A 15,480-nucleotide genomic window follows, 5' to 3' on the forward strand; every position below is an offset into this window, starting at 1 on the left:
CTCAGCCTCCTAAATAGCTAGGATGATAAGCCTGCTCCTCCAAGCCTGGCTTCACTCTTCACAAACTTGTGAGCGACAGTGGGTGGCTTCCTTGTGGTAGTTGCCTGCCGTTGTCAACCTCATAGGATTTAGAAGCAGCAAGGAGATAGGCATCTGGGAATGTCCCCGAGGGGATTTCTAGACTAAGCTGAGGTGAGAAGAACCATCTAAATGCAGGCAGCAGCATTCCCTAGGCTGAACTCCCAGACTGAATGAAATGGAGGAAGTGAGCTGAGCACCGGCGTTGATCTGTCTGCTTCTTGACTGTGGGTGCAGCGCGACCAGCTGCCTTACGCCTCTGTGCCCTCCCTGCCGCCACAGACTGTACTAAAACCCTGAGCCAGCAGCAGGAAAAACAACTACTTCATTTGTTTAGCCTGCAAGGTCCCTTGCCTATTGCACATCGGTCCAGATCGCTTGTCACCCACCTGGATGTGACCATGGCTGTATGTGGAAAATGGGTGGCCCCAGGGCCCGTGGCTGGCCTCAGCGCCCGTGGCTGAGGAGTCCAGGTTGGCACTGGGATGACTGCTCGCACTGTGCAGTGCTGAGTGGTTGGAAGACTCCCAGGCACCTGTCCCTGGCAGCCCTACAGGTGAGACAGTAGACGGAAGAATGAGACTGTATAAAAGGGCCTGTCACAAGCCCGCTGTGTCGGAGTGGAGGCTGGAATTCTATAGGAACCCTGGAGTCCCGCTGTCCCCAAAGACTCCAGGTATGCCACATACAAATTTTCCTGTTCCCCAGAAGTGGTGATTTCATCTGATCCAACCATCGACTGCAATTCCTGTCCATATTCAGGGTCAGACCTTTGTCCCCATGGGATCTCTGCCCAAGTGTTCGAACAAGGGACTAGGGTTAGCAGTGTATCTGCTGTTGCCGAGACATCTTGGGCCTCTCCAGGCATCCAAAGAGGAACTAGAGCAGGAGGCCGGATCTGTCCCACAAGCATAGGTCCCAGAGGGTCAGGACTTTGAGCTGCTTTGGGCTCCAGGGTTCGCTTTTACGCCCCTGCCCTGGGTTTCAGGACTTCAGAGTTTGAGAGAAGCCACTCGGCAGAGGAACCCTCCTACCTGCACCACTCAGTGGGCTGCAGCTGTGAGTCAGGCTGCCCGAAAGCTGACTGTGCTCGGGGTCCCAGGAGCAGGTCCCATTCAGGGGCAGGCTGGTCGAGTCACCATGGAGGCTGGCCTGGCCCCCAGGGGCTCCGGAGTAGGTCTGCAACCGCCCTCTCAGCTGGAGCTCTCCCGGCAAGTCCTGGCTACAGTTCTGGGCGAGGGTGCAGGTTACACTGTGCAAGCTGCTGTCCCCTGTCTCCTCATGCTTGTCCTGCAGGAGGAAGCTCAGCATGGCTGAGTCGGTGGACACCGTCACGGAGCCTGGGGAGGAGGGAGGAATGAAGACACCATTGAGTGAGAAGTGCTGGATTGTGGTACGGTGATGCCAACGCTTGTGGGATGCACCGTGGTATGCCAGCTCCTTGCAGCGTGCTCAGACCCACAGGAAGTGTTTACAGGAGCCAGCCTGGTGAGGCATGTCTGCTGACACCCCCCCCACCCCCCGCACAGGCCTGCTGCGACAGCCTGATGTACATAGCACTGAGGAAGCTGTGAGAGCCAACCTGGAATTCCAGGGCTAGGGGAATGGCTCACCCCAGCTCGGCTCTATCTCAGGGTCCACACATCTCCCAATACAACTTCCTCAAAGAACGTTCCAACAGCCGCTCACACGCTCACAGTGCTCCAAGGGAACCCACATTGCCACGCTGTGACAGGCCATCTGGACTGTCTGCTTGGCAGGATCTAGACTCACACCTCCGAGCATGTCTGTGAGGGGTTTCTAAGCTGGGCAAACTAATGTGGGAAGAACCACACTAGGCGTAGGCAGCACCATCCCTTGGGCTGGAGTCTTAGGCTAAGTAAAAAGACGTTTCCTGACTTGGGATGCTGTGTGACCAGCTGCCTGATTCTCCCCGCCATGCCCTTGCAGCTCCAGACTTGGCCAACAAACCCTTCCTTCCCTCCTTTCGTTGCTTGTATCGGGTATTTTTTAGAGTGAGAAAGGTAACTGAGACATGTACTGCAAAACATGGGCCTTAATCTCTGTCCTCAGCAGGTGCATAGCAAAGCCCAGATAGCATGAGAATCTTGAAAATTAATGCCAGCCAATCAGGTTTCAGCCTGGGAATGACCCATGCGTGGTTAACTGAGATGTTTGACAACGGTTCAAAGGAGAGACCAGAAAGACTTTTCAATAATAGTGCTAGAGTAATTCAATATTTAAGTAAAGTTGTTCTTGCTATTACTAAGTTAAATAAAGCATGCTGGGGATGTGCTCATTTGGTGGAGTCTTTGCCTGGCTTCCCTCCCTGAAGGACATAAACTAGGTGTGGTGACACATAGCTGCAGCTCACCCTCCCCAAAGCACAGCACCCCATGGGCTGGTAGAAGGGCAAAGAATTGGGGTCTTGAACCCTGGGTCCCAGTGCAATGTAGGAAGAGCACTGTGGTCACACATGCTTGGGTTCTGTCCCTTATGTGAACCTCTGACTTTCAGAGCCTTCAACACATCATCAAAGCACAGCAGTTCACACAAGGAGCGGGACCAGATAGAGCGCAGATAGCCTGGGAGCCAAAGCCTGCCTCAATACAAGGATGGGGTGGGAAGTAACCCGGCTAACTGTTTAACTATCGTTTGAGTGTGTGGCTGCAGCCGTACACAGAAGTGAAACACTGACTTCTGGTCACTAAGCTGACATCCTCAGAACTGTCATGGAGAGTTCTGAAACTGTAGATCCCAGGGCTGAACATAAATGCCAATCTATGGCAGATCATTGTCTTCTGATGTCAGAAAGGGGAAGGAGGGGCTGAAGACAGGGCTGGGTGGTTGAGTGCTGCCTGCTCCTCCAGAGGACCTCAGTTTCTGGCCTCTGCATGCACATGTGCTGAGCAGCATGCAGGCAAAACACCCATACATATAAAATAAAAACAAATCTTTAAATGTATAAAGTCTTCAAAAAAAAAGGCCAGAACAAAGCTTTTGTTGCTTTAGTTTGTTCCTGAGACAGGGTGGCACTGTGTAGTCCAGGCTAGTACAATTCTTCCTCAGGCTGCCAAGCACTGGATAATAGGTGTGTACCACGGGGCCTGGGTTTGTGCTTTGGCTTGAGAATGGAATACCCCACGGCTCATGAGCCAAAAGCTTGGCCCCCAGTGTGACATGCCTGAGGTCTCAGGGGAGGTTAAGGGAATTTTGTAGTTGTTATAACCGCCCTGTGGAAGATGAGAGATGTATGCTTAAGAGGGAAGAGCCTCCATGTCTACGCCTCCCTCAGGCAACAGAGCAGGGGTCCATGTGCACTGAGGTGTCCACATACCACATCTGTAAACACAGACAGTCTTCTCACACATTAATGGGAGAATGACAAAGCAAAAGAATGCATCTCTAACAGAGGGGAGGTCAGATTTTTGGTGCCATTCCCGAATTTCCCTGGAGTCTGCACTGATGTCAGAACAGCCATTATCTGACTTCATAAGATTGAAACTGGGTCAAATGGAAAGCACCACGAAGGGCTGGAGATAGGACCTCAGAGAAGAGTGCTCATGGAGCATGCCCAGAGTTGTGGGTTCGAGCCGCAGCACCACGGAAACCCGACACAATTGTGCATTCCTGTTATTCCAGCACTCCAGAGGGGAGACAGAAGGATCAAGAGTTTCAGTTCATCTTTGGCTATATAGAGAGCTGGAAGCCAGCCTAGGCTACACAGGACCCTGTCTCCGTGTGGTGGATTTGAATAGGAATGGCCCCCACAGACTCATGTGTTTGAATGCTTGGCCCATAGAGGGGGAACAATTAGGGGGTGTGGCCTTGTTGGAGTAGGTGTGGCCTTGTTGAAGGAAGTGTGTCACTGTAGGGCCGGGCTTTGAAGTCTCCTAAGCTCAAGCTACACTGAGTGTGGCACAGTCTCTTTCTGCTGCCTGTGGATCAAGATGTAGAACTCTCAGCCCCTTCTCCAGCACCATGTCTGCCTGGATGCTGCCATGCTTCCCGCCATGATGATAATGGACTAAATCTCTGAAATTGTAAGCCAGCCCCAATTAAATGTTTTCTTTTATAACAGTTCCTGTGGTCATGGTGTCTCTTCACAGCAATGAAATCCTAAGACACTCAGGAAAAAACAAACAAACAAACAAAATGATGGACTGGAGAGATAGCTCAGTGGTTAAGAGCACTGTCTGCTCTTCCAAAGGACCCGGGTTCAATTCCCAGCACCCACATGGCAGCTCACAACCGTCTGTAACACAAATTCCAAGGGATCTGACACCTTCACACTAATGCACATAAAAAAATTTAAATAAATTTAAAACACATGATGGAGTCTCAATCTGAAAATCCAGAATGTTCTAAAATCCCAAACTGGTGGAGCACTGACTCTGCTGTGAATTTAAGAATTTGGATTTAAGAATTAGTAATCTAAGCAGGTAACAACCCCAAAGACCCTGAAACACAAAAACACTTCCATCCCAAACATTTTTGCGTCAGGAAGTTCTTTCAAAATAAAATTGGAGCCGGGCCATAGTGATGCACACCTTTAACCCCAGCACTTAGGAGGCAGAGGCAGGCAGATCTCCAGTCTACAGAGCAAGTTCCAAGGCATCCAAAGCCACAGAGAAACCCTGTCTCGAAAATTAAAACAAAAATAAAATAATATTGGAGGTGGGGTGAATACCACAGTGCAAATGTGGGGACCAGAGAACAGCGTGTAAGAGTCTGTTTCCTCCTTGCCATGTGGATCCTGGGGATCAAACTCAGTTCTGTTGTGCCTGGCAGCAAACACATCTTGACCAGCTGGACCACCCCTCATCTGTTCTAGAAAGCATGCCCGAGAAGCTGTGTGCCCAGGTGCCCCCTCTAGAGACAATGTTCATTTGAATACGACAGGCTCTAACAAGTCCTACATAAGGACACCTCTGCAGTTTTGTCAGAAGAGCCTCCTCACCGAGTTCTCTTGGTGTTGAAGGCAATCTACCTTGGCTGATCAGAGGAAGCAGTTGTCCGAGAGGCCCAAGACACCTGCTATAGCGGTCAGCTGACTACATCTGGAATTAACTAAAACCCAAGTGGCTAGGCACACCTGTAAAGGATTTTTCTAAATTAAATCATGTGACGTAGGAAAACCCACCTCTAATCCTGCTCTTCTGAGGTGGGAGGATCCACCTTTGATCTGCTGGCAGCCCAAATAAGGACACAGAAGAAGGAAGCTCTTGCCTGCATTCGTTCACTCTGGATAGCAAGTCCATTCCTTCCCCAGAGCATGCCTGAGATTTTGGCCCATACTGAAGACCATCCAGCCTCATGGGCTGAACAACACTGGGTTCTTGGACCTTCTCTTGGTAGACAGCCATTGTTGGACGAGCTGGACCACAGCCTGTAAGCCACTCCAACAAACACCCTTTCCACATATTCATTCTCTCAGTTCCATTCCTGAGAGAACCCTGACTGTACAGCATCGCTCAGCTCTCACCTTCTCGGAACGTCTTCTTCTGCTTTAGCACACCCCTGAGGCTCAGGGCATGGGGCACTTTTGTCCAGCCAGCTACTGAGTGCTGGGCAAGGCTCCACAGCCTGAGGACCCAGCCTCCTCGTCTCTCCTCAGCAGTCTTGAGGAGCAGCTGAGCTGAGTCCTGGTCCAGCAGCGCCTTGGAAAACAGTTGTACCCTAGGAGCAAAGTGACGGGGACTGCTAAGGTCTCCTGCAGGCACACGTGTCTGAACATTTGTTCTCCAGCAGGAAGCATTGTTTAGGCAGGGCCGTGGAGCCTTTGGAAGGTGGAGGAGGTGGGTCTTTAAGGGGTGAGCCTTAAAGTTTATAGTCCTGCCCCGCTCCTATCTACTCTCTGCTGCCTCACCCGCCCGAATGTGTGCAAGCAGCTTCTCACTCCTCTACAGCTTTGGGCTGCTCCCTCCATGATGGACTGCACCCTCAAATTGTGAGCCTACGTGAGCTAAAATACCTACCTCCCAAGCTGCCCTCCCAGATGTTTTGTTCCAGAACCAAAAAAAGTAACTAGCAGAGAGATGGTTAAGTGAGTGGCCTCGGCACTGGACCCCAAGAGGATCATTGCAGGGGTGCTCTACCAGGGCTCCACACAAAGGGGGGCTTTGGAGTCAGGCAAACCTGGGTTCAAATGCCAGGGGTGCCATTCTAGCTGTGTGGCCCTCGACATGGACACAACCTCTTTAAACTCCCTTCTCTCTGAGCAGTAGGGAATCAGACAGAAATACTAATCAGGCAAGTACTAACCCTTGTGGGACCCTTCTTCACACAGAAGGCCATCTCTCCATGTTCCTCTGCAAGGGGACCGACCGTACCCCTTCCCCCATTAAGAGACAAACAAGGGGGCTGGAGAGATGGCTCAGCAGATAAGAGCACTGTCTGCTCCTCCAGAGGTCCTGAGTTCAATTCCCAGCAACCACATGGTGGCTCCGTCTGTGCTGGAATCTGATGTCCTCTTCTGGCATGCAGGCACACGTGCAGATAGAGCACTCATATACATAAAATAAATAATTTTTTTATATAAAAGAGAGAGAGACAAACAAGGCAGGCCTTGGGATGTGGGTTTTGATTGATATAATGAAGGAGGGGCTGCAGCCTGATGGTCCCCTCCCGGGTCCACAGCCTGGCACAGACCCAGCTGAGTAGGGGGCTAGATGGGAACTGACTGAGCAAAGGCTACAAGCAAATAGGACAATGGTCCCTTTGACGCACCGCACCAGGGCTGTTTGTATCTCCTAATGACACACTGCCCCACGAACAGTCACTGCCGAGACCCTATCAGACACCTCACAGGACCCTGTGAGGCCTCACCCCCACCATCCAGACGAGCAAGCTGAGGCACATGGCCAGTAATCAGCCTGGAACTCATTTGCTTACATTTGTATTTATGCCTATGTTTACGGCTCCTATTGTGTGCACTCCTGAAGCCTGGTGTTAAATTTGCCTTACTGGGGCAAGGGACACAGCTCTTATCACCACAGTGAATTCTGTATGACACGGGGGAGATTTTCCTTTAGTAACCAGGACAGGGCCAGCTATGTTTTCCCCAACACACATGTACACAGCTATGTGCACTGTGTGCTTTCTTATGGCTCTACAAATACCATTATTGGTTGGTTTCTCTTTTTGCCTTGGCTGCTAGGAAGCTCAGAGCCAACCCCAGTGCACACAGAGTCCCATGGAGCGCATTTTCCTACTGGCGTCACCTTAAGCACAGCTCCCCTTTCTTTCTACTTTTCATTTCCCATCTTGCCAGCAGAAGGATGGTGTCTTATTTGTTAACCTGGAACAGGACTGGGATGAACTACAGTCTCCCTGCCACTGCTTTCACAATCAGGTCTTACTGGTGCATGACCCTGCCCTTCATTTCCCAGGAGCCGACACTGCCCAGTCTCAGCATGGGCTGTCACCACAGGAAGCTTGAGAACTCATCATCCAGCCCTCTGCTGAGACCCACCAGCTCCTAACCTAGAACAGGTTCTGTCACAGTGACAGATGACAGAGGGGCACTCATCCTCAACAATTTGCTTCAAGTCAGCATGGTGACTACACGTGCAATCCCAGCACTCAGGATCTATGTGAGCAGGCGAATGTATGTGAGTTCAAGGCCAGCCTGGTCTATAGAGTGAGTTCCAGGACAGCCATGGCTACACAATGAGACCTTGTTTCAAATTAATAATAGTAACAACAACAATAACAATAGCAACTTGCCTAATGTCTTTATAGATGGCCATAAGGATGTATACTCAGGTGGCTGAGCGGCTGTACGGGAGTCCTGGCCTGACCCAGACCCAGACCCAGGTCCTCAACAACATGGCATCCTGGGTGCTTCAGGGAATGGTCAGGAGGAGAGTGGCAGGACCTGGGCAGCCCCCGTGAGTGTCTGGTGACTTGTTTCATTCTTAGGGGAAAGAGATCATTTGACATAGGGTCTCTCTAGCCCTGCCTGGAGTCAAACTCACCATCCTCCTGCTGCAGTTTCCTGAGCACATGAGCGAGTAAGTGGACTAATGCCACCCTCCTCCCAGCCTTTGCATCAAGACGGTCACACCAGAGCTGACCCAGGTGGTCTCGGGAGGCAGGGGCCTGCAGGGATGGCTTCTCCAAGCAAGACACTAGCCTTGGTCTCTGGACGTCCTTTTGAAGGCCTTTTCAGGGCACACAGCGGCAGTTACCTTGCTGGGGTGACCTTGGAGGACAGCTGTAGCTGAAGGGCTCTAGGGGTGTTGAAGACAGCCTGGCGGAGCGAGACCCTCATGTCCCAGCCCCAGCGGCTCCTCCTATTTTGCTTGCTAGTGTCCACCTCTAGCAGAAGCAGCTGGTGGCCAGACACACGCACAGACAGGGACGCGTCCACTCTGCATTCCTTGTGATGTCCTGCGGAAGCCAGCACCTGTAGGGAGGCAGAGAGAGCAGGAAGGGATGAAGGGTCAGAGGAAGCTGGGCTGAGGGCGGCCTTGCTCTAAGAAGCCCTCCAGCCAGGTCAGCTCCAAGGACTCCCTCATGACAAATGGGAGCAACCAGGCCAACGTCCCCGCTCCTGACACGGGACTTGAGTCCTGGCTGTTCCTTAGCTGTAGAGCTCATGTCAGTTTTTGAAAGAAGCAGGGAAGGCAGCAGAGAAAACCTAAGCTAGAACATGCCTGGCATCCCAGCACTTAAGAGGCTGAGGCAGGAAAACCATGAGTTCAAGGTTCCCTGGACTACAAAGGGAGACCTTGTCTCAAAAAGAGAAACAGGTGGAGAGAAAGGAGGAAGACTTGAACTTCCATGTGTCTCTGTGGCCAAGCGCTTCCTGGACAGACTTCAGGCTCTCTAACTGCCCTGACCTCCAGCGGCCCTGCAGGCTGTACAGGTCCAGCCCAGTCAGTATGGCTCCAAGCCTGGTATGGTGGCACACACCTCTGTCCCAGCACCTGGGGCCTGAGACAAGAGGATTATTATTTCAAGTGAGCCTGGGCTATGTGCCCTTAGAAGTTAGAGGGTGGGTTTGTATAAAGTGGATCTGGTGGGGCACGTCTGTAATTCCAGCACTCTGGAGGCAAAGGCAGGAGGAGCCGGAGTTCAAGGTCATCTTGAACTACATAGTGAGTTCAAGACTAGCCTAGGCCACATGAAATTCTGTCTTTAAAACAAAACACACATACAAGGAAGGAAAGGAAGGAAGGAGGGAAACATCCCTTCTGAACACACGTAGCTCAGAACACAACACTGTTCCTTCCTTCCATCCACAGCCACCTTCGGCCCACATGAGTGTATCGGGCCTTTCTTAATGGCTCTGAATGGAAGGCTGCCCACTCATGCTGCTGCCGCTGGGCCTCAGGTGCACTCCCTCTGACCTCAGTGCCACCCTCCTGAACACATGGCCCAGCTGCCAGCTTCACACAGACACGGGCATCCTCATTTTCCAGTTAGCAAAACTAAGGCAGGCCAGGGTGAAGTGCTGGGCCCAAGGGCGAAGCAGCCAGGCAGCAGTGCTGGGAGCCACATTTCACTTTATATTTTTATCTTTTCTTTTTCTGCTGTTTTTTTTTTGGGGGGGGGGATTGTTTTGTTTTGTATTTCGACACAGGGTTCTCATTGTAGCCTTGGCTGTCCTGGACTCACTTTGTAGCCCAGGCTGCCTGCCTGCCTGCCTGCCTGCCTGCCTGCCTCTGCCTCCTGAGTGTTAGGATTAAGGGCGTATATCACCACCACCCAGCTTGAGTTTATTTTTTTTTTTTGTGTAGTTTTCACATCTAGAAGTCTTTCTGAACTCCTTTGTTATAGTATAGAGTGGAATCTTTCTTTCCCTAGACACCAACACAGAATAAGTTGGAGGAAAAATGAGAGTTCTGTCCACTGCTAAGGGAGAGACACAGCCTTCACCCCAGAGTTAAAGACTTTGTGGCGTAGGTGGTGACTGAAGGCTTCCTGCTGTCTGGCCCTGATTCTGCTGAGGCCGCTCCTAGCAGCTCAGGGGTTTGGAGCTGGGAGTTGGAAGAGTGTGAGAAATTGGTTGAAGCCAAAGGAAAGGATGAGGTCACCCAGAGCACGAAGGGAAGGCTGCCAAGGAGAGACCCTGGAGTGAACGTTCACATTTGAGGAGTGAACGGTGGGTTTCCTTTCAGAGGCCAGCACCACAGCTCTGAGGCTCCGTGGCCCCAACTTCCCGTGAGCTGGCGATGAGTTCAAGAGCAGCATCCACACCTGTAAGCCGGGCAGGAAGGCAAGGCCATCTGGAGGTTGGAGTTGTAAGAAAAATGCCAAGTAGGAGCTTGATTTGTTCAGCTGGACCAAGACCTATTGGGGCATGGGAGGGAAGAGAGGGGTGAGCTTCTATCATCCTTAGCAAGCAGCTGGGAAGCTGGTATTAGGGTGCCCCTAGCTCCCCTGCTGCTGACATGCCTCCTGTCGGACACTGACCATGAACCCTGCACTGTGCCCCTGGCTCAGTGACCCTGGCACCCTGACCCTGTTGAACCTCACACTGCTCTACAGGGTTAGTGTTACCACCCCATTTCCCAGCTAGCAAAACTGAGGTTCAGAGGCGTTGAGTGATTTACTTAAGACCACACAGCTAGTGGGCACAGGCCTGGGAACTGAGCAGGAAGCAGGGCACCCACCGGCTTCAGAGATCCTTGGAAACGGAGATAAGTCTAGGTCACCCATCACCAGCAGAGGCTGGCATAAGGCAGACACAGGGCGTGCACATGGGAATGAATGGATGCAGAAATACACCCATATCAGCCACTCTAAGGGATTCCTGGTTTTCCTTCAGGACACAACAGACAGAATACGTTTCCCAGCCTTCCCTGCAGCCAGCTGGGATTTCCACTGAGTTCTGGCCAGGGATGTTGGTTGGCGTGATGGAGCTACTGAAAGGCCTGGCCCTCAGATTATACCTCGTGGATTTCTCCACCCTCCCTTGCACCTGCTTGGATCTTCAAGTAGGCACCTGGGCCAGGGCTGCTCTATGCTGCAGTGTGGGTGTGTGTGGGCTAGGTCTGTGCTGTAGAGTGGGTGTGTGGCCAGGTCTATGCTGCAGTGTGGGTGTGTGGCCAGGTCTGTGCTGTAGAGTGGGTGTGTGGCCAGGTCTATGCTGCAGTGTGGGTGTGTGGCCAGGTCTGTGCTGTAGAGTGGGTGTGTGGCCAGGTCTGTGCTGTAGAGTGGGTGTGTGGCCAGGTCTGTGCTGTAGAGTGGGTGTGTGGCCAGGTCTGTGCTGTAGAGTGGGTGTGTGGCCAGGTCTGTGCTGTAGAGTGGGTGTGTGGCCAGGTCTGTGCTGTAGAGTGGGTGTGTGGCCAGGTCTGTGCTGTAGAGTGGGTGTGGATAATTACAGACCTGCACCACATGCATTGTTTATGTGCTGGGAACGGATCCCAGATCTTTATACATCATAGGCAAGTGTCCTACCGATTAGACCCTTTTTTTTCACTAGGGGACAGAGTCCAGCCTCTGACCTGGGATGTGGCATTGTGGTTGATAGCAGCTTGTGCATCTACGATGAAGTCAAATGCTCCTTGTCGACGCCGTGAAAGGTCAAAGCTACCATTCAAGCGGAGGGTCTGAGGAAACAGACAGGAGTAATCACATCCTAGGGGTGGCCCAGCCTGCTCCCCAGCATACTTAGGGGTTTTTGGTGGTGGTGGCGGTTTTGTTGTTTATTTTTGGTTTTTGGGGGTTTTTTTGTTTTTTGTTTTTTGGTTTTTGGTTTTTGTTTTTTGTTTTTTGAGACAGGGACAGGGTTTCTCTGTGTAGTCTTAGCTGTCCTGGACTGGCTTTGTAAACCAGGCTGGTCTTGAATTCACAGAGATCAGCCTGCCTCTGCCTCTCTGAATGCTGGGATTACAGGCATGTACCACCACACCTGGCTTTTGGTTTTTTGTTTTTGTTTTTATTTAGTTTTTTGTTTTTTTTTTTTTAAAGAAAAAGTCTCAGGGTGGCAAGATGGCTCAGCAGGTAAAGGCACTTGCCTTCAAACTTGATGATCTGAGCTCTATCTAAAGATCTACACTGTGGAAGGAGAGGACTAACACCTTTAATTTAATCTCTGACTTCTACACATGTACAGGAGTGCACATGTGTATTCATACATATATACATATGTATATAGATATAGATATAGTTATAGATATATATTACTAAAAACTAAAAGTTGAAAGGAAAAGCTCTCACTTACGAGGCTAAACAGTTTCAGGCTGCAGCTAAGGACGACCTCAACCCCTGATTTTCCTGCCACTCCTGAGTGGCTGGTATTACAGGTGTGCACCCCATAACAGAACCCCAGGCTCCTCTTGCAGGCACTAGCAGCATTTGCCCAGCCTGGGGATACTCACCTGGTTGGAACGGGTGGCATCCAGAGCCACGCTGTGCTGGATCCCTCCGTGCTGAGAGCTGCCCTGGTGGGAGCCCTTCAGGTGCAGAACTACCTTCTGGTTGATTTTTAGTGTCACCGTGGCCTCACTGTTCTTAGCCTGAGTGTGTGAGAACCAGAGTGTAACGAGAGGTCACTATCATGTCCACGTGCAGCAGAAGCCACCACAGAATTCAAAGAGCAAAAGCAAGGGGCCCAGAGACTGATGTCCAAAGAGGAAGTAAAGAGGAAGTGAAGCCAGGTGCATGCTGGACCTTCCAGTAGAGCAGCACCAGTGTTCTTGCTAGAGGTGGTGGGTGGGCTTGATGAAAGCAATGTTAGGCCTCTCCCCACAGAGTGGGCTCAGGCGGTCTATTTTCTTCACTGCTAGCTTCCGAGCACTCCGATGCCAACACATAGTAGGTGCTTAATGAATGCGGGACCACTATTTCTAGACTGAAATGTCAAGGTCAAAGTGGGAGCGTGGCACAGAGTGGGAGAAAGGCACAGAGTAGCAAGGGGAACAGCGAGGCCGCATCCTAACCCCTGCAGCCTGAGGAAAGATTGCCTTCTAAGCAAAGATTCAGGGATCTTGAGGTAGGGCCAGACCCTGAGGTTTCAGCCTTCATCTAAGTAAGGACCTTTGAGGGGACAGCAGGAGGGTCATGTTTGGACAGAGTGATGATCACTCCTTTGCTGTCTTTGGAAGGACCAAGGGGTGTGATGGCTTCTAGAAGCAGACCAGGCAAGGAGGGGCTTCCTCCCAAAGCACCCCTGCAGGAACTCAGTGTTGTCGATTCCAGCTTTAATCCACTGAGATTCTTTTGCAGTCCCGAGCTCAGGCACTGAAAGACACTGTTGTAAGTTGCAACATTTGGAGCAATATGTAACCCAACAAGAGGAAACACTCAGTAATCAATTACTCACTCAACAACCACTTACCAGCTGCTGGAAGACAATGACACCATTTCCTGTCTGTAGTGATGGAGAACTGCCTGCCTGCCCCAAGGACTCACTCAAGATGGTTTACTCTTAGATACAAGCAAACATGGTATCTTGGAACAAAGATGGAAGACAAAGAAGCAGCTAGGGAGGAAAATGTGTGTGACAAAACCTTTCTAGTCTTTTTTGCAGTGCTGGCCCAGAGCTCAGAGCCTTGGCAACCATCCTGCCACGGAGTTCCTCCCGCTAAGGCGCAGCTCTGAGTGGAGCAAACAGCGCAATGACAGTAAATGGAGGCCTCCCCAACCCCTGATCCTGGCCAGATGTTGTCAGCTGGGACTTGAGTCTAAGCAGGGCCAGAACTTCTGATTTTTCTTTTCTTATAAACAACAGAAATCCAGGCTTTGTCTGAAATCTCCCAGTTCTCAAAGTACACAGGCCATAAACACATGCGCGACACTGTTTGGCCTGGAGCAGCACTCAGCAATCTCTGGCTGAGGCCCCAGAAAGCCACTGGGCGCCACCCCTGCCCGTGTCACGCTGGCGTTATGCACTGTGCTCCCTCGGACATGCCCAGGGCGTCACTGGCCAGCATCTGGAGGAACCACTGCCAGCCCCCTGACTGAGGGGAAGTGAAGCCCTGGAATGGAGCATCCAGCCCCCACTGCAGGCTTGGCTTCATCTTCCTCCTGAGGGAGAGGAGCACTACTTTATTCCCTGTGCGCACAGTAGGTGTTCAATAAATGCTTTTTGGCGATTATGGTGATCTCGCTCTTAGAGGGACAGGAAAAGAATCTAATGAGGCCCTGGTAAACATTTCATGTGTTTAGGAAAGGTCACCAGTTACATACTGAGCTATGGTCATGGCGTGAAAACAGACATGTCTCCACTCTACAGGAAAAGGGACTGAGGCCCAGGGACACAGATTTGCTAATGACACACAGGCAGTGTGAGCCTCGGGCGTATGTGCCAAGACTGCAAATCTGCTGCCACAGGCTGTAGCCCACTGGCCAGTACAGCATGCTTTGTCCTGTCTGGTCTGGAATTTGGCCAGGTGGCCCTCAAACTCTCAGGGATCCTCTTGACCCTGCCTTCTGCTATTTGCATGTTTAATCATGCGTCTCTAAGTATGAGTGCAGATGCCTGTGGAGGCCAGAAGAGGCCATGAAATGCCTGGGGGTAAGGGTGGTGGTGGGTGCTGGGAATTGAACTAGGGTCCTCTGGATGAGCAGCAAGTAACTGCTGAGCCATCCCTCCAGCCTCATAAAGTTCTATTGGGACATAGTCACATGTACTCTCTAAACAATTGCTTACCGCACCTGCACAGTGAACAGAGGCGTGAAGTAACTATGACAGAGACCATGAACCCACAGGCCTAAGAGAGACACTGTTGGTGCTGCAGCCTAGCAGATGATAGATAGCATTAAGCTTGCTGAATTACTTTAGCAATTATCATTCACCTCACAAAAGACTGGGGAAGTGGAGACTGGGACATTAAAGCCAACAGAGCAACCAAGACTGGCAGAATAAACATGCAAACATAAGTGGGCGTGTCATGTAGATCCTCATGGCTGACCTGGGGATGGGAAGGCAAGGGGGTGCTGCGGCGGGGGTGCAGGAAAGCCTGCAGGGGCCTGAGGTGGGACTCCACTCTCTACAGACGGCAGAAGGAAACTTTAGCTGAAGGAGCAGTGATGGCTCCAACCGCAGAATGTACCACGGCCCTGAATAGAGAAGAAATCAGCCAAGGCAATGGATGGCCTGGATGAGGCAGCTCTGGCTTCATCCAGACCAGAGAGTCAGAACTGAGCGCTTTATCCTAAGAAAAGCTGCGAGGGTTTGGAGCATGGGTGTAACAAACCGAGCTAGCGCCTTATAAAGTTCCCTGTGGCTGCCAAGAAGACCGCAGCAGGGGACACAGAGTGAGACGGGAGCCTAGGCAGGGAAACCTCGTGCTAGTCTGGGGCAGAAGCCACAAAACTGAACCTGGACAACTGGGGTGGGAAGGTTACTTACACTGTGAGGGTTCCCAGCCACCAGGCACCCCTCCAGGCTCTGGGGGATAGCCTTATCATCGTAGGGGTGGGTCAGGCCTGTACAGACCTGGGAGA

At 51.5% G+C, this 15,480-nt stretch overlaps 1 protein-coding gene across 1 annotated transcript in view; it reads right to left on the reverse strand.

Annotated features, from left to right (window-relative positions):
- Positions 1-15,480, reverse strand: part of LOC110559009 (uncharacterized) — a 103,218-nt gene that overhangs the window by 29,217 nt on the left and 58,521 nt on the right. The window contains exons 33-40 of the mRNA XM_060365081.1: positions 15,386-15,472; positions 12,411-12,548; positions 11,535-11,639; positions 10,285-10,377; positions 8,271-8,488; positions 5,564-5,757; positions 1,113-1,418; positions 468-628 (exon numbers count right to left, since the gene is read on the reverse strand). Coding sequence (XP_060221064.1) covers positions 468-628; positions 1,113-1,418; positions 5,564-5,757; positions 8,271-8,488; positions 10,285-10,377; positions 11,535-11,639; positions 12,411-12,548; positions 15,386-15,472 — 1,302 coding nt within the window. The remainder of the gene's footprint in view (positions 1-467; positions 629-1,112; positions 1,419-5,563; positions 5,758-8,270; positions 8,489-10,284; positions 10,378-11,534; positions 11,640-12,410; positions 12,549-15,385; positions 15,473-15,480) is intronic.

This window comes from Meriones unguiculatus, chromosome 11 (assembly GCF_030254825.1).
Source record: "Meriones unguiculatus strain TT.TT164.6M chromosome 11, Bangor_MerUng_6.1, whole genome shotgun sequence".
Taxonomy (NCBI): domain Eukaryota; kingdom Metazoa; phylum Chordata; class Mammalia; order Rodentia; family Muridae; genus Meriones; species Meriones unguiculatus.